At 45.9% G+C, this 19,038-nt stretch overlaps 1 protein-coding gene across 3 annotated transcripts in view; it reads left to right on the top strand.

Moving 5' to 3' along the window:
• LOC115124922 (dynein axonemal light chain 4) overlaps positions 1-2,658 on the top strand; it is a 3,308-nt gene extending 650 nt beyond the window's left edge. For 2 of the 3 annotated variants that reach the window (XM_029654419.2, XM_029654420.2), the window contains exons 2-4: positions 1,079-1,162; positions 1,375-1,458; positions 1,624-2,658. In XM_029654419.2, coding sequence (XP_029510279.1) covers positions 1,091-1,162; positions 1,375-1,458; positions 1,624-1,788 — 321 coding nt within the window. In that variant the 5' untranslated portion in view covers positions 1,079-1,090 and the 3' untranslated portion in view covers positions 1,789-2,658. Of the gene's footprint in view, positions 1-908; positions 963-1,078; positions 1,163-1,374; positions 1,459-1,623 lie in introns of all 3 variants that reach the window. The other variant, XM_065001138.1, reaches the window with a different exon arrangement.
• Positions 2,659-19,038: the final 16,380 nt, after the last annotated feature.

The raw sequence follows: 19,038 nt of genomic DNA, 5'->3' as shown, positions 1-19,038 counted from the left end.
TAGACTGTAAACTCTCCTTCCAGACTCACATTAAGCATCTCCAATCCAAAATTAAATCTAGAATTGGCTTCATATATCGCAACAAAGCATCCTTCACTCATGCTACCAAACATACCCTCCTAAAACTGACCATCCTACCGATCCTCGTCTTCGGTGATGTCATCTATAAAATTGCCTCCAACACTCTACTCAACAAACTGGATGCAGTCTATCACAGTGCCATCCGTTTTGTCACCAAAGCCCTATACACTACCCACCATTGTGACCTGTACGCTCTCGTTGGCTGGCCCTCGCTTCATACTCGTCGCCAGACCCACTGGCTCCAGGTCATCTACAAGTCTTTGCTAGGTAAAGACCCACCTTATCTCAGCTCACTGGTCACCATAGCAGCACGCGCTCCAGCAGGTATATCTCACCTGTCACCCCCAAAGCCAATTCTTCCTTTGGTTGTCTTTCCTTCCAGTTCTCTGCTGCCAATGACTGGAACGAACTGCAAAAATCTCTGAAGCTGGAGACTCATATCTCCCTCACTAGCTTTAAGCACCAGCTGTCAGAGCAGCTCACAGATCACTGCACCTGTACATAGCCCATCTGTAAACAGCCCATCTATCTATCTACCTACCTCATCCCCATACTGTATTTATTTATTTATCTTGCTCCTTTGCACCCCAGTATCTCTACTTGCACATTCATCTTCTGCACATCTACCATTCCAGTGTTTTAATTGCTATATTGTAATTACTTCGCCACGATGGCCTATTTATTGCCTTAACTCCCTTATCTTACCTCATTTGCACTCACTGTATATAGACTTTTTGTTTTCTTTGGTTCTACTGTATTATTGACTATGTTTTGTTTATTCCATGTGTTGTTGTATGTGTCAAATTGCTATGCTTTATCTTGGCCAGGTCGCAGTTGCAAATAAGAACTTGTTCTCAACTAGCCTACCTGGTTAAATAAAGGTGAAATAAAATAAATATAGGTAGCTAGCTAAGTTAGCTTGCTACAAAGTTACTGATTCGTTTAGCTAGCTATGAAGAAACTAGTTAAGCCTTAACCAGTGTCTCTGTGTTTGTAGCGGTGGGGTGGAATGGCAGAGACAGCAGAGAGTAAGAAAGAAGAGGCAGACTACAAAAGGCTGCACAGCTTTCCTCTTATCAGGGTGAGGTGTGTGTGTGTGTGTGTGTGAGAGAGAGAGAGAGATCAGGGTAAGGTGTGTGAGAGAGAGAGAGATCAGGGTAAGGTGTGTGTGTGTGAGAGAGAGATCAGGGTAAGGTGTGTGTGAGAGAGAGATCAGGGTAAGGTGTGTGTGTGAGAGAGAGAGAGATCAGGGTAAGGTGTGTGTGTGTGATGACATGTTGTTTCCCTCCGCAGCACACAGACATGCCAGAGGAGATGAGAGTGGAGACCATGGAGCTCTGTGTCACAGCCTGCGAGAAGTTCGCCACCAACAATGAGGTGTGTGTAAAATGCAGAGCTATGACACCTGGAAAGTTTGTTTGGATGTGACTAGCAACATGACATCAATACCTATGGTGAGTTACTGTACTTGACAAATCTCTCTCTCTCTCTCTCTCCCCCATTTCACTCCCCCCCACCTCCCACTCCATCTCCCTCTCTTAGAGTGCAGCGAAGATGATCAAGGAGTCAATGGATAAGAAGTTTGGCAGCTCGTGGCACGTGGTAATCGGCGAGGGCTTTGGCTTCGAGGTGACACACGAGGTCAAGAACCTGCTCTACATGTTCTTTGGAGGAAGCCTGGCCGTGTGTGTCTGGAAGTGCTCCTAGCATCAACAACCAAATTAGATCTATAGATCTGTCTGTCCATCTACACTATATATACACACACAAAGGTATAGTGGATTTGGCTATTTCAGCCACACCCGCTGACAGGTGTATAAACTCGAGCACACAGCCATGCAATCTCTATAGACAAGCATTGGAAGTAGAATGGCCTTACTGAAGAGCTCAGTGACTTTCAACGTGGCACCGTCATAGGATGCCACCTTTCCAACAAGTCAGTTCGTCAAATTTCTGACCTGCTAGAGCTGGCCCGGTCAACTGTAAGTGCTGTTATTGTGAAGTGGAAACGTCTAGGAGCAACAATGGCTCAGCCGCGAAGTGGTAGGCCACACAAGCTCACAGAACAGGACCGCTGATGCGCGTAGCATGTAAAAATGGTCTGTCCTCAGTTGCAACACTCAATACTATCTATCTGTCCATGGATCATCTCTCTCTCTGTCGGTTAGCTTTCTCTTTCTTATTCTCTCCCGTCTGACTTGAGTTACTGTATCCTGTCCAATTGGACTTGTTCTTAAAATGCTGTGTGTGAATTCACTTCGACACAAATTAAATGCAGCCAGGGTCTCCAATACCCATGTGTGTGTGTGTGTGTGTGTGTGTGTGTGTGTGTGTAACACTTCTCATTCATTCCATTCAATATGTTTTAGTATTTTATAATTGTAAGTATGTGTAAATACTTTGATGCCGATTGGATTTTAAAAATATTTTTCTGTTTTTTACAGATACAGTACATACAACTGTTATTGACAAACAATTTGTTAGTATTTGTAGCTGACAGGGTGATACTGGCAATTTTCTGTTTGAAATGAACTGATTGTGAAATAAAACCTGAATTGTACTGAGAAATGTACTCACTATGAGTGTTACTGTCTAGTTGTCTGTGTCGTAGAGCCTTTCTTTCACATCTTTCAATTCAATTTCAATTCAAGGGCTTTATTGGCATGGGAAACATGTGTTAACATTGCCAAAGCAAGTGAGGTAGATAATATATAAAGTGAAATAAACAATAAAAAATTAACAGTAAACATTACACATACAGAAGTTTCAAAACAATAAAGACATTACAAATGTCATATTATATATATACAGTGTTTTAACAATGTACAAATGGTTAAAGGACACAATATAAAATAAATAAGCATAAATATGGGTTGTATTTACAATGGTGTTTGTTCTTCACTGGCTGCCCTTTTCTCGTGGCAACAGGTCACAAATCGTGCTGCTGTGATGGCACACTGGAATTTCACCCAGTAGATATGAGAGTTTATCAAAATTGGATTTGTTTTCGAATTCTTTGTGGATCTGTGTAATCTGAGGGAAATATGTCTCATCTTTCTCTATCTGATAACTATCTTCTTTCTATCTTCTTTAAATGGTACATAGAGAGGGGGGGTAACCAATTTTGGGAAGGGGAGACAGAGACTTGATGATTTGTTTTGTGGAAGACATGTTCTTGGGATTACAGAATGTCCTAACACTCATTGGTTACTAGAGACCTGGTTGGTTTCTATAGGGACATGGTTACATGGGGATAGAATATGGTTTCTATAGGGACATGGTTACATGGGGATAGAATATGGTTGTTATAGGGACATGGCTACATGGGGAAAGAATATGGTTTCTTTTGGGACATGGTTACATGGGGATAGAATATGGTTGCTATAGGGACATGTTTACATGGGGATAGAATATGGTTGCTATAGGGACATAGTTACATGGGGATAGAATATGGTTGCTATAGGGACATGGTTACATGGGGATAGAATATGGTTGCTATAGGGACATGGTTACATGGGGATAGAATATGGTTGCTATAGGCAGCAGCTTGAGAAAGGACTTTGACTTTTTTTGCCCTCAGAACAGACTCAGTTCGTCAGGACATGGACTCTACAAGGTGTTGACAGCGTTCCACAGGGATGCTGGTCCATGTTGACTCCAATACTTTTCACAGTTGTGTCAAGTTGGCTGGATGTCCTTTGGGTGGTGGACCATTCTTGATACACACAAGAAACTGTTGAGTGTGAAAAACCCAGCAGCGTTGCGGTTCTTGACACAAACCAGTGCACCTGGCACTTACTACCACAGCTGTTCAATGACACTTACATGTCTTGTCCATTCAACCTCTGAAAGGCATACATACACAATCCATGTCTCAATGCTTAAAAATCCTTCTTAAACACTGATTGAAGTGGATTTAACAAGTGACATCAATAAGGGATCATAGCTTTCACCTGGATTCACCTGGTCAGTCTGTCAGGGAAAGAGCAGGTGTTCTTAATGTTTTGTCCACTCAGTGTATATAGGGGATAGAAGTCATTTTCTTTATGGTTGGATATCAGGGAGACATATTTGACTAAATCATTTATCTGAAAAGAAACTATAGGGGGGGTGAGAATGCAAGATTTTGACAGGAGGGGAAAGTAGCACAGTTTTGACAAGGGAAAATACAAGGATTTTGACAGAGAAAGAAAGCAGGATTAGTGAAAGGAGGGAAAAGAACGAGGGAGATTTTGGCAGAGGAGGGAAAAGCGAGAGAGGGACAGATTTAGTTGTTGACAGATTATTACACGGGTAGTGTGTGTTGCAATCTGGACAGAAGCAGCTGCTTACTCAAAGACTGACCTCTGATCAGGTCACCTTGTCCTCTGACAACACACACAATGTCTCACGTTAGACTCTGTGTCGTCTCTCTTTCCCACACACAGGAACCTACTTATGTAACAATCGCTGTAATAACCAACATGTTTTGAGACATCCCAGTAAACATTTAGCCACCCTCAGGTACCCTGTTTGATACTCATGTATTATTCAGGTCAGATGCCCTTCATCTCCTCCTCTGTGTGTGTGTGTGTGTGTGTGTGTGTGTGTGTGTGTGTGTGTGTGTGTGTGTGTGTGTGTGTGTGTGTGTGTGTGTGTGTGTGTGTGTGTGTGTGTGTGTGTGTGTGTGTGTGTGTGTGTGTGTGTGTGTGTGTGTGTGTGTGTGTGTGTGTGTGTGTGTGTGTGTGTGTGTGTGTGTGTGTGTGTGTGTGTGTGTGTGTGTGTGTGTGTGTGTGTGTGTGTGTGTGTGTGTGTGTGTGTGTGTGTGTGTGTGTGTGTGTGTGTGTGTGTGTGTGTGTGTGTGTGTGTGTGTGTGTGTGTGTGTGTGTGTGTGTGTGTGTGTGTGTGTGTGTGTGTGTGTGTGTGTGTGTGTGTGTGTGTGTGTGTGTGTGTGTGTGTGTGTGTGTGTGTGTGTGTGTGTGTGTGTGTGTGTGTGTGTGTGTGTGTGTGTGTGTGTGTGTGTGTGTGTGTGTGTGTGTGTGTGTGTGTGTGTGTGTGTGTGTGTGTGTGTGTGTGTGTGTGTGTGTGTGTGTGTGTGTGTGTGTGTGTGTGTGTGTGTGTGTGTGTGTGTGTGTGTGTGTGTGTGTGTGTGTGTGTGTGTGTGTGTGTGTGTGTGTGTGTGTGTGTGTGTGTGTGTGTGTGTGTGTGTGTGTGTGTGTGTGTGTGTGTGTGTGTGTGTGTGTGTGTGTGTGTGTGTGTGTGTGTGTGTGTGTGTGTGTGTGTGTGTGTGTGTGTGTGTGTGTGTGTGTGTGTGTGTGTGTGTGTGTGTGTGTGTGTGTGTGTGTGTGTGTGTGTGTGTGTGTGTGTGTGTGTGTGTGTGTGTGTGTGTGTGTGTGTGTGTGTGTGTGTGTGTGTGTGTGTGTGTGTGTGTGTGTGTGTGTGTGTGTGTGTGTGTGTGTGTGTGTGTGTGTGTGTGTGTGTGTGTGTGTGTGTGTGTGTGTGTGTGTGTGTGTGTGTGTGTGTGTGTGTGTGTGTGTGTGTGTGTGTGTGTGTGTGTGTGTGTGTGTGTGTGTGTGTGTGTGTGTGTGTGTGTGTGTGTGTGTGTGTGTGTGTGTGTGTGTGTGTGTGTGTGTGTGTGTGTGTGTGTGTGTGTGTGTGTGTGTGTGTGTGTGTGTGTGTGTGTGTGTGTGTGTGTGTGTGTGTGTGTGTGTGTGTGTGTGTGTGTGTGTGTGTGTGTGTGTGTGTGTGTGTGTGTGTGTGTGTGTGTGTGTGTGTGTGTGTGTGTGTGTGTGTGTGTGTGTGTGTGTGTGTGTGTGTGTGTGTGTGTGTGTGTGTGTGTGTCGAATCCCCGTGTGTGTGTGTGTGGTACAAATTGTGTGTGTGCCCCTGAACAAGTGTGTGTGTGTTCCTTATATATCTCATCCCCTGTGTCTCTCTGCTCTGCTGAAATATTAATAAAGAACCAAAACCAAAGAGTCAGACAGAGACAGGGTAGCCTAGTGGTTAGAGCGTTGGACTAGTTAAACGAAAGGTTGCAAGATCGATATAATCTATGGTTCTGAACAAGGCAGTAACCCACTGTTCCTAGCTAAAAATAGTTTGTTCTTAACTGATTTGCCTAGTTAAATAAAGGTGGAAAAACATGTTTTTACCAGGATCTCTATATAATCTATGGTTGATACAGCTAAATAGTCTATACTAGAAAATAATATACTCTATCTATCCCAGGATCTCTATATAATCTATGGTTGATACAGCTAAATAGTCTATACTAGAAAATAATATACTGCTATATCTCTGTTTGGTTGTAGGCTTCAACTGTCTGTGACAAGAGGTTCATTTTTACTTCATACTGCCATGTTAGAAACCATTGCTGCTGTATCTTAGCAACCTCTCCACTGGACAGAGCGGTAGATGCTGGACTGGCCCTGACCGGCTGTGTGTGTGTGTGTGTGTGTCTTGTTAGAGAAAACTCACAGAATTCAATAACTGCATACAAAACAGGTAAAGAAAAAAAAAGAGTAGGCTCTTAGAATGTGAATGAACTAATGTCAGGAATATAAATAAAGAAAAGAGAGAGAGAGAGAGAGATAGAGAGAGAGAGAAAATGAGAGGAGAGAGGGAGAGGGAGAGAGAGAAAATGAGAGGAGAGAGGGAGGGAGGGAGGGAGAGAGAAAAATGAGGAGAGGGAGAGAGAAATGAGAGAGAGAGAGAGAGAGAGAGAGAGAGAGAGAGAGAGGGAGAGAGAAATGAGAGAGAGAGAGAGAGAGAGAGAGAGAAAATGAGAGAGAGAGGGAGAGAGAGAGAGAGAGAGAGAGAGAGAGAGAGGGAGGGAGAGAGAGGGAGAGAGAGAGAGAGAGGGGTGTGAGAAAATGAGAGGAGGGAGGGAGGGAGGGAGGGAGGGAGGGAGAGGGAGAGGAGAGAGAGAGAGAGGGAGAGAGAGAGAGAGAGAGAGAGAGGGAGGGGAGAGAGGGAGGGAGAGAGAGGAGGGAGAGGAGAGAGGGAGAGAGAGAGGAGAGAGAGAGAGAGGAGAGGGAGAAAATGAGGAGGGAGGGAGGGGGGAGAGAGAAAGGGATGAGAGGAGGGACGGAGGGAGGGAGGGAGGGAGGGGGAGGGAGGAGAGGGAGGGAGAGGAGAGAGAGGAGAGAGAGGAGAGAGAGAGAGAGAGAGAGGAGAGAGAGGAGGAGGGAGAGAGAGAGGGAGGGAGAGAGAGACAGAGGGAGAGGGAGAGAGGGAGAGAGAGAGAGAGAGAGGGAGAGAGGAGAGAGAGAGAGAGGGAGAGAGAGAGGGAGAGAGAGAGGGGGGCGGGGGCGGGGTGTAAAGAGAAAGCAAGGGATGATTTTTTTCAACCTGTCCGTGCCAGTAGGCCTCTGTTGAGAATTGATTAAGCATAATCCAACATTAATGTGACTGTGTGCATCCATGTGTGTGTTTGTCTGAAGAAGCATAGTGAAAGGTATATCAGAGTCTGAGTCGTATGGGAGCCGTTACATCATCAGCTCTAATGGAGGGAAGAAGAATAGGAGAGGGGAAGGATACAGCTGGATGGGAAAGAGAGAAGACATGTTCCTCCTTTAGAGTGTCACACAAGCACCCACACGTACCCACAAGCACCCACGCACCCACCCACCCACGCACCCATCCACCCACGCACCCACCCACCCACTGTTAGGGTTGCGTAAATTCAAATCTGGTATCAGGATAAATATAACAATGAGTCACCGATTTTATACTATGTATTTTTTATTAGCTAAGTAATAAATGGCAAATGCAACTTTCGTATATACAGGCTCACTGTAATACCATGCAGGGCAGAACAGAGAACTGACAAGACGTATGTAAAACAGTATTCTTTATACTGTGATAGACATAGTTCCAACCCGTCTGTTGGCCTATCACAGTAGAGGCTGGGTGTGGTTTAAACTTGCCCAGCCTATTGCAGGCGCTCAGGCGGGTCCCCGCCTCTTGGCGCTTCTTGGAGTCCTCCCTCCGTCGATGTATAGATCCTTACTGTTCTGGTATCGCAGCCTAGTTAGAACAGTTGCTCAGTTCCTGCTATTGTGTTGTTCAGTATTTTTCCATCTCAGTTAAACCTCATGATGACCACCCCTCCCTATCACAACTTTGTAAGATACAGCAAGTCACACCATGTGCTCAATATTGTTACATACAAACACAAGGACAAAGCATCTGCTGGGCTGTTATCTACCGTTTTGCAACATGCAGGTCACACCATGTTACTCAGTTCTTGTCACACACAAACAGGCAAGTAGCAAGCAGTTGTTTAATCTCATAATGATGCTCCAGTGCACAAATGCAGACACCTCACACAACCAACATCAGATAATATTTAATCATATATATCTAATGGCTATAATGTAAAATACAGGATCCAACACCATCCACCCACGCACCCACGCACGCACCCATCCACCCACGCACCCTTCCACCCACGCACCCATCCACGCACCCACGCATGCACCCACCCACGCACGCACGCACCCACCCACGCACGCACGCACCCACCCACGCACGCATGCATCCACCCACACGCCCACCCACCCACGCACGTACACACACACCCACGCACCCACGCAGGCACGCACCCATCCACCCACGCACCCATCCACCCACGCACCCATCCACCCACGCACCCACCCATGCACGCACCCACCCACACACGTACACCGCACCCACCCACGCACGTACACCGCACCCACCCACGCACGCGCGCACCCACCCACGCATGCGCGCACCCACGCACGCACGCAGACAGACACACAGACAAGCATACAGACAGACAGACACACAGATAAGCATACAGACAGACAGACAAGGTGACAGACAGACAGATAGGCAGACAGACAGACAGACACACATATAAGCATACAGACAGACAGACAGACAGACAGACAGACAGACAGACAGACAGACAGACAGACAGACAGACAGACAGACAGATAAGCATACAGACAGACAGATAGACAGACAGACACACAGATAAGCATACAGACAGACAGACAGACAGACAGACAGACAGACAGACAGACAGACAGACAGACAGACAGACAGACAGACAGACAGACAGACAGACAGACAGACAGACAGACAGACAGACATGTACAGGGAAAGATAGAGAGAAAGAGGGATGAGTAAACAACGTTATTGCTCTAACAGCACTCGGGTCACTCTAACCTGGCACACCTCCCTGCCTATGCCAGGGGACAGAGATATAGAGTGATGGAAGGGATAGAGAGATTGAGAGAAAACAGATTAATATAGGTTGACAAGATATCAGAGCTCTGTCTCATTCCGGATAGTGAGGAAACAAGAAAAACCAAGAAAGAAGAAGGAGGAGAACATAAGGGAGGAAACCTTTAAAGAAAGAAAGGCGAGTAACAAGAGAAGGAAAAAGGAGGGAGGAGAAAGAGAGGTGGTAAAATTATACCTTCTTCCCTCATTGGTTTCAGTGACCCTCTATAAAGGGGGAAGTGGTCGTGCCTCGGGGAGTCTGTGCTTTGTCCTTAGGACTGAGTTGACCGTTGTCTATTACTGCAAACCAAATGGCACCCTATTCCCTACAGAACGAGGTAGTTGTATTGGGAGGTATCTAGGTACAGAAAGAGGTAGTTGTATTGGGGGGTATCTAGGTACAGAAAGAGGTAGCTGTATTGGGGTGTATCTAGGTACAGAAAGAGGTAGTTGTATTGGGGTGTATCTAGGTACAGAAAGAGGTAGTTGTATTGGGGTGTATCTAGGTACAGAAAGAGGTAGTTGTATTGGGGTGTATCTAGGTACAGAAAGAGGTAGTTGTATTGGGGTGTATCTAGGTACAGAAAGAGGTAGTTGTATTGGGGTGTATCTAGGTACAGAAAGAGGTAGTTGTATTGGGGTGTATCTAGGTACAGAAAGAGGTAGTTGTATTGGGGTGTATCTAGGTACAGAAAGAGGTAGTTGTATTGGGGTGTATCTAGGTAGTTGTATTGGGAGGTATCTAGGTAGTTGTATTGGGGGGTATCTAGGTAGTTGTATTGGGGGTCTAGGTAGTTGTATTGGGGGTATCTAGGTAGTTGTATTGGAGGTATCTAGGTAGTTGTATTGGAGGGAATCTAGGTAGTTGTTTTGGAGGTATCTAGGTAGTTGTATTGGAGGTATCTAGGTAGTTGTATTGGAGGGTATCTAGGTAGTTGTATTGGGGGTATCTAGGTAGTTGTATTGGGGATATCTAGGTAGTTATATTGGGGGTATCTAGGTAGTTGTATTGGGGGTATCTAGGTAGTTGTTTTGGTGGTATCTAGGTAGTTGTATTGGGGGGTATCTAGGTAGTTGTATTGGGGGTATCTAGGTAGTTGTATTGGAGGTATCTAGGTAGTTGTATTGGGGGTATCTAGGTAGTTGTATTGGGGGTATTAGGTAGTTGTATTGGGGGTATCTAGGTAGTTGTATTGGGGGTATCTAGGTAGTTGTATTGGGGGGTATCTAGGTAAAGAAAGAGGTAGTTGTATTGGGGGTGTCTAGGTAGTTGTATTGGGGGTATCTAGGTAGTTGTATTGGGGGTATCTAGGTAAAGAAAGAAGTAGTTGTATTGGGGGGTATCTAGGTAGTTGTATTGGGGGTATCTAGGTAGTTGTATTGGGGATATCTAGGTAGTTGTATTGGGAGGTATCTAGGTAGTTGTATTGGGGGGTATCTAGGTACAGAAAGAGGTAGTTGTATTGGGGTGTATCTAGGTAGTTGTATTGGGAGGTATCTAGGTACAGAAAGAGGTAGTTGTATTGGGGTGTATCTAGGTACAGAAAGAGGTAGTTGTATTGGGGTGTATCTAGGTAGTTGTATTGGGAGGTATCTAGGTACAGAAAGAGGTAGTTGTATTGGGAGGTATCTAGGTACAGAAAGAGGTAGTTGTATTGGGGGGTATCTAGGTACAGAAAGAGGTAGTTGTATTGGGGTGTATCTAGGTACAGAAAGAGGTAGTTGTATTGGGGTGTATCTAGGTACAGAAAGAGGTAGTTGTATTGGGGTGTATCTAGGTACAGAAAGAGGTAGTTGTATTGGGGTGTATCTAGGTACAGAAAGAGGTAGTTGTATTGGGGTGTATCTAGGTACAGAAAGAGGTAGTTGTATTGGGGTGTATCTAGGTACAGAAAGAGGTAGTTGTATTGGGGTGTATCTAGGTAGTTGTATTGGGAGGTATCTAGGTAGTTGTATTGGGGGGTATCTAGGTAGTTGTATTGGGGGTATCTAGGTAGTTGTATTGGGGGTATCTAGGTAGTTGTATTGGAGGTATCTAGGTAGTTGTATTGGAGGGAATCTAGGTAGTTGTATTGGAGGGTATCTAGGTAGTTGTATTGGGGGTATCTAGGTAGTTGTATTGGGGGTATCTAGGTAGTTGTATTGGGGGTATCTAGGTAGTTGTATTGGGGGTATCTAGGTAGTTGTATTGGTGGTATCTAGGTAGTTGTATTGGGGGTATCTAGGTACAGTTGTATTGGGGGTATCTAGGTAGTTGTATTGGGAGTTGGGAAAGAGGTAGTTGTATCTAGGTACAGAAAGAGGTAGTTGTATTGTATTAGGTAGTTGTATTGGGGGTATCTAGGTAGTTGTATTGGGGGTATCTAGGTAGTTGTATTGGGGGTATCTAGGTAAAGAAAGAGGTAGTTGTATTGGGGGTATCTAGGTAGTTGTATTGGGGTATCTAGGTAGTTGTATTGGGGGGTATCTAGGTAAAGAAAGAAGTAGTTGTATTGGGGGTATCTAGGTAGTTGTATTGGGGGTATCTAGGTAGTTGTATTGGGGATATCTAGGTAGTTGTATTGGGGTATCTAGGTAGTTGTATTGGGGGTATCTAGGTACAGAAAGAGGTTTGTATTGGGGTGTATCTAGGTAGTTGTATTGGGAGGTATCTAGGTACAGAAAGAGGTAGTTGTATTGGGGTGTATCTAGGTACAGAAAGAGGTAGTTGTATTGGGGTGTATCTAGGTAGTTGTATTGGGAGGTATCTAGGTACAGAAAGAGATAGTTGTATTGGGAGGTATCTAGGTACAGAAAGAGGTAGTTGTATTGGGGGGTACATTTACATTTACATTACATTTAAGTCATTTAGCAGACGCAGAAAGAGGTCTTATCCAGAAAGCGACTTACAAATTGGTGCTTTTGTATTGGGAGGTATCTAGGTACAGAAAGAGATTATGACATCCAGTGGAACAGCCATTTAAGTCTTTACAATAGTGCATCTAGGTGGAACTTTTTACAATAGTGCATCTAGGTCTTTTAAGGGGGGAGAAGGATTACTTTATCCTATCCTAGGTATTCCTTAAAGAGGTGGGGTTTCAGGTGTCTCCGGAAGGTGGTGATTGACTCCGCTGTCCTGGCGTCGTGAGGGAGTTTGTTCCACCATTGGGGGCCAGAGCAGCGAACAGTTTTGACTGGGCTGAGCGGGAACTGTACTTCCTCAGTGGTAGGGAGGCGAGCAGGCCAGAGGTGGATGAACGCAGTGCCCTTGTTTGGGTGTAGGGCCTGATCAGAGCCTGGAGGTAGTGAGGTGCCGTTCCCTCACAGCTCCGTAGGCAAGCACCATGGTCTTGTAGCGGATGCGAGCTTCAACTGGAAGCCAGTGGAGAGAGCGGAGGAGCGGGGTGACGTGAGAGAACTTGGGAAGGTTGAACACCAGACGGGCTGCGGCGTTCTGGATGAGTTGTAGGGGTTTAATGGCACAGGCAGGGAGCCCAGCCAGCAGCGAGTTGCAGTAATCCAGACGGGAGATGACAAGTGCCTGGATTAGGACCTGCGCCGCTTCCTGTGTGAGGCAGGGTCGTACTCTGCGGATGTTGTAGAGCATGAACCTACAGGAACGGGCCACCGCCTTGATGTTATTTGAGAACGACAGGGTGTTGTCCAGGATCACGCCAAGGTTCTTAGCGCTCTGGGACGAGGACACAATGGAGTTGTCAACCGTGATGGCGAGATCATGGAACGGGCAGTCCTTCCCGGGAGGAAGAGCAGCTCCGTCTTGCCGAGGTTCAGCTTGAGGTGATGATCCGTCATCCACACTGATATGTCTGCCAGACATGCAGAGATGCGATTCGCCACCTGGTCGTCAGAAGGGGGAAAGGAGAAGATTAATTGTGTGTCGTCTGCATAGCAATGATAGGAGAGACCATGTGAGGTTATGACAGAGCCAAGTGACTTGGTGTATAGCGAGAATAGGAGAGGGCCTAGAACAGAGCCCTGGGGGACACCAGTGGTGAGAGCACGTGGTGAGGAGACGGATTCTCGCCACGCCACCTGGTAGGAGCGACCTGTCAGGTAGGACGCAATCCAAGCGTGGGCCGCGCCGGAGATGCCCAACTCGGAGAGGGTGGAGAGGAGGATCTGATGGTTCACAGTATCGAAGGCAGCCGATAGGTCTAGAAGGATGAGAGCAGAGGAGAGAGAGTTAGCTTTAGCAGTGCGGAGCGCCTCCGTGATACAGAGAAGAGCAGTCTCAGTTGAATGACTAGTCTTGAAACCTGACTGATTTGGATCAAGAAGGTCATTCTGAGAGAGATAGCGGGAGAGCTGGCCAAGGACGGCACGTTCAAGAGTTTTGGAGAGAAAAGAAAGAAGGGATACTGGTCTGTAGTTGTTGACATCGGAGGGATCGAGTGTAGGTTTTTTCAGAAGGGGTGCAACTCTCGCTCTCTTGAAGACGGGAGGGACGTAGCCAGCGGTCAGGGATGAGTTGATGAGCGAGGTGAGGTAAGGGAGAAGGTCACCGGAGATGGTCTGGAGAAGAGAGGAGGGGATAGGGTCAAGCGGGCAGGTTGTTGGGCGGCCGGCCGTCACAAGACGCGAGATGTCATCTGGAGAGAGAGGGGAGAAAGAGGTCAGAGCACAGGGTAGGGCAGTGTGAGCAGAACCAGCGGTGTCGTTTGACTTAGCAAACGAGGATCGGATGTCGTCGACCTTCTTTTCAAAATGGTTGACGAAGTCATCTGCAGAGAGGGAGGAGGGGGGGGGGGGAGGAGGATTCAAGAGGGAGGAGAAGGTGGCAAAGAGCTTCCTAGGGTTAGAGGCAGATGCTTGGAATTTAGAGTGGTAGAAAGTGGCTTTAGCAGCAGAGACAGAGGAGGAAAATGTAGAGAGGAGGGAGTGAAAGGATGCCAGGTCTGCAGGGAGGCGAGTTTTCCTCCATTTCCGCTCGGCTGCCCGGAGCCCTGTTCTGTGAGCTCGCAATGAGTCGTCGAGCCACGGAGCGGGAGGGGAGGACCGAGCCGGCCTGGAGGATAGGGGACATAGAGAGTCAAAGGATGCAGAAAGGGAGGAGAGGAGGGTTGAGGAGGCAGAATCAGGAGATAGGTTGGAGAAGGTTTGAGCAGAGGGAAGAGATGATAGGATGGAAGAGGAGAGAGTAGCGGGGAGAGAGAGCGAAGGTTGGGACGGCGCGATACCATCCGAGTAGGGGCAGTGTGGGAAGTGTTGGATGAGAGTGAGAGGGAAAAGGATACAAGGTAGTGGTCGGAGACTTGGAGGGGAGTTGCAATGAGGTTAGTGGAGGAACAGCATCTAGTAAAGATGAGGTCGAGCGTATTGCCTGCCTTGTGAGTAGGGGGGAAGGTGAGAGGGTGAGGTCAAAAGAGGAGAGGAGTGGAAAGAAGGAGGCAGAGAGGAATGAGTCAAAGGTAGACGTGGGGAGGTTAAAGTCGCCCAGAACTGTGAGAGGTGAGCCGTCCTCAGGAAAGGAGCTTATCAAGGCATCAAGCTCATTGATGAACTCTCCGAGGGAACCTGGAGGGCGATAAATGATAAGGATGTTAAGCTTGAAAGGGCTGGTAACTGTGACAGCATGGAATTCAAAGGAGGCGATAGACAGATGGGTAAGGGAGAAAGAGAGAATGACCACTTGGGAGAGATGAGGATCCCGGTGCCACCACCCCGCTGACCAGAAGCTCTCGGGGTGTGCGAGAGCACGTGGGCGGACGAAGAGAGAGCAGTAGGAGTAGCGGTGTTGTCTGTGGTGATCCATGTTTCCGTCAGAGCCAAGAAGTCGAGGGACTGGAGGGAGACATAGGCTGAGATGAACTCTGCCTTGTTGGCCGCAGATCGGCAGTTCCAGAGGCTACCGGAGACCTGGAACTCCACGTGGGTCGTGCGCGCTGGGACCACCAGATTAGGGTGGCTGCGGCCATGCGGTGTGGAGCGTTTGTATGGTCTGTGCAGAGAGGAGAGAACAGGGATAGACAGACACATAGTTGACAGGCTAGAGAAGAGGCTACGCTAATGCAGAGGAGATTGGAATGACAAGTGGACTACACGTCTCGAATGTTCAGAAAGTTAAGCTTACGTAGCAAGAATCTAATTGACTAAAATGATTAAAATGATAGAGTACTGCTGGGGTAGGCTAGCTGCGTTGTTGACACTACCCTAATCAAGTCGTACCGTTGAGTGTGAAGTTTCTACAATGCTGCTTATCGGGAGCTAGCTGGCTAGCTAGCAGTGTTGGTTACGTTACGTTGCGTAGGAGAACGACAATAGCTGGCTAGCTAACCTAGAAAATCGCTCTAGACTACACAATTATCTTTGAAACAAAGACGGCTATGTAGCTAGCTATGTAGCTAGCTACGATCAAACAAATCACACCGTTGGGACTGTAATGAAATGAAGTGAAAAAGTGATACTACCTGTGGAGCGACGCGGAATGCGACCGGAATGCGAAAGTTCTATTCAGTAGACGTTGGCTGGCTATTGGCTAGCTAGGAGTGTCTCCTACGTTAAGGACGACAAAATAGCTGGCTAGCTAACCTCGGTGAATTAAGATAATCACTCTAAGACTACACACTCTAAACTACACAATTATCTTGGATACGAAGACAGCAAAGACAACTATGTAGCTATCTAATACTACACTAATCAAGTCGTTCGGTTGAGTGTGATAGTTACTACAGTGCTACGGTAGCCGGTGAACGTATGCTAGCTGGTAGGCAGATAGGAGGGCGACGAAATACGATAATAACGCAATTATCACTCTAAGACTCCACACTCTAAGCTACACAATTATCTTGGATACGAAGACAGCAAAGACAACTATGTAGCTAGCTATGTAGCTAGCTAACACTACACTAATCACGACGTTCAGTTGAGTGTGATAGTAGGTAGTTGTATTGGAGGTATCTAGGTAGTTGTTTTGGGGGGTATCTAGGTAGTTGTATTGGGGGGTATCTAGGTAGTTGTATTGGGGGTATCTAGGTAGTTGTATTGGGGGTATCTAGGTAGTTGTATTGGGGGTATCTAGGTAGTTGTATTGGGGGTATCTAGGTAGTTGTATTGGGGGTATCTAGGTAGTTGTATTGGAGGTATCTAGGTGGTTGTATTGGGGGTATCTAGGTAGTTGTATTGGGGGTATCTAGGTAAAGAAAGAGGTAGTTGTATTGGGAGGTATCTAGGTAGTTGTATTGGGGGGTATCTAGGTAGTTGTATTGGAGGTATCTAGGTAGTTGTATTGGGGGTATCTAGGTAGTTGTATTGGAGGTATCTAGGTAGTTGTATTGGGGGTATCTAGGTAGTTGTATTGGGGGTATCTAGGTAGTTGTTTTGTATCTGGTAGTTGTATTGGTATCTAGGTAGTTGTATTGGGGGTATCTAGGTAGTTGTATTGGGGGTATCTAGGTAGTTGTTTTGGGGGTATCTAGGTAGTTGTATTGGGGGTATCTAGGTAGTTGTATTGGGGGTATCTAGGTAGTTGTATTGGGGGTATCTAGGTAGTTGTATTGGAGGTATCTAGGTAGTTGTATTGGGGGTATCTAGGTAGTTGTATTGGGGGTATCTAGGTAAAGAAATCTAGGTAGTTGTATTGGGAGGTATCTAGGTAGTTGTATTGGGTAGTTGTATTGGGAGGTATCTAGGTAGTTGTATTGGTAGGTATCTAGGTAGTTGTATTGGGGGTATCTAGGTAGTTGTATTGGAGGTATCTAGGTAGTTGTATTGGGGGTATCTAGGTAGTTGTATTGGGGGTATCTAGGTCGTTGTATTGGGGTATTGTATCTAGGTAGTTGTATTGGGGGTATCTAGGTAGTTGTATTGGGGGTATCTAGGTAGTTGTATTGGGGGTATCTAGGTAGTTGTATTGGGGGGTATCTAGGTAAAGAAAGAGGTAGTTGTATTGGGGGGGGGGGTGTCTAGGTAGTTGTATTGGGGGTATCTAGGTAGTTGTATTGGGGGTATCTAGGTAAAGAAAGAAGTAGTTGTATTGGGGGGTATCTAGGTAGTTGTATTGGGGGTATCTAGGTAGTTGTATTGGAGGTATCTAGGTAGTTGTATTGGAGGTATCTAGGTAGTTGTATTGGGGGTATCTAGGTAGTTGTATTGGAGGGTATCTAGGTAGTTGTATTGGAGGGAATCTAGGTAGTTGTATTGGGGGTATCTAGGTAGTTGTATTGGAGGGTATCTAGGTAGTTGTATTGGGGGTATCTAGGTAGTTGTATTGGAGGGTATCTAGGTAGTTGTATTGGAGGGTATCTAGGTAGTTGTAATGGGGGGTATCTAGGTAGTTGTATTGGGGATATCTAGGTAGTTGTATTGGGAGGTATCTAGGTAGTTGTATTGGGAGGTTCTAGGTAGTTGTATTGGGGGGTATCTAGGTAGTTGTATTGGAGGGTATTTAGGTAGTTGTATTGGGGGGTATCTAGGTAGTTGTATTGGAGGGGTATCTAGGTAGTTGTTTTGGAAGTATCTAGGTAGTTGTATTGGGGGTATCTAGGTAGTTGTATTGGAGGTATCTAGGTAGTTGTATTGGGAGGTATCTAGGTAGTTGTATTGGGGGTATCTAGGTCGTTGTATTGGGGGTATCTAGGTAGTTGTATTGGGGGTATCTAGGTAGTTGTATTGGGGGTATCTAGGTAGTTGTATTGGGGGTATCTAGGTAAAGAAAGAGGTAGTTGTATTGGGGGTATCTAGGTAGTTGTATTGGGGGTATCTAGGTAGTTGTATTGGAGGTATCTAGGTAGTTGTATTGGAGGTATCTAGGTAGTTGTATTGGGGGTATCTAGGTAGTTGTATTGGAGGGTATCTAGGTAGTTGTATTGGAGGGTATCTAGGTAGTTGTAATGGGGGGTATCTAGGTAGTTGTATTGGGGATATCTAGGTAGTTGTATTGGGAGGTATCTAGGTAGTTGTATTGGGAGGTTCTAGGTAGTTGTATAGGGGGGTATCTAGGTAGTTGTATTGGAGGGTATTTAGGTAGTTGTATTGGGGGGTATCTAGGTAGTTGTATTGATGGGTATCTAGGTAGTTGTTTTGGAAGTATCTAGGTAGTTGTATTGGGGGTATCTAGGTAGTTGTATTGGAGGTATCTAGGTAGTTGTATTGGGAGGTATCTAGGTAGTTGTATTGGGGGTATCTAGGTCGTTGTATTGGGGGTATCTAGGTAGTTGTATTGGGGGTATCTAGGTAGTTGTATTGGGGGTATCTAGGTAGTTGTATTGGGGGGTATCTAGGTAAAGAAAGAGGTAGTTGTATTGGGGGGTATCTAGGTAGTTGTATTGGGGGTATCTAGGTAGTTGTATTGGAGGTATCTAGGTAGTTGTATTGGAGGTATCTAGGTAGTTGTATTGGGGGTATCTAGGTAGTTGTATTGGAGGGTATCTAGGTAGTTGTATTGGAGGGTATCTAGGTAGTTGTATTGGGGGTATCTAGGTAGTTGTATTGGAGGGTATCTAGGTAGTTGTATTGGAGGGTATCTAGGTAGTTGTAATGGGGGGTATCTAGGTAGTTGTATTGGGGATATCTAGGTAGTTGTATTGGGAGGTATCTAGGTAGTTGTTTTGGAAGTATCTAGGTAGTTGTATTGGGGGTATCTAGGTAGTTGTATTGGAGGTATCTAGGTAGTTGTATTGGGAGGTATCTAGGTAGTTGTATTGGGGGTATCTAGGTCGTTGTATTGGGGGTATCTAGGTAGTTGTATTGGGGGTATCTAGGTAGTTGTATTGGGGGTATCTAGGTAGT

This window comes from Oncorhynchus nerka, linkage group LG15, assembly GCF_034236695.1.
Source record: "Oncorhynchus nerka isolate Pitt River linkage group LG15, Oner_Uvic_2.0, whole genome shotgun sequence".
Classification (NCBI taxonomy): Eukaryota; Metazoa; Chordata; class Actinopteri; order Salmoniformes; family Salmonidae; genus Oncorhynchus; species Oncorhynchus nerka.
This window is presented reverse-complemented; position numbering and strand designations above follow the sequence as displayed.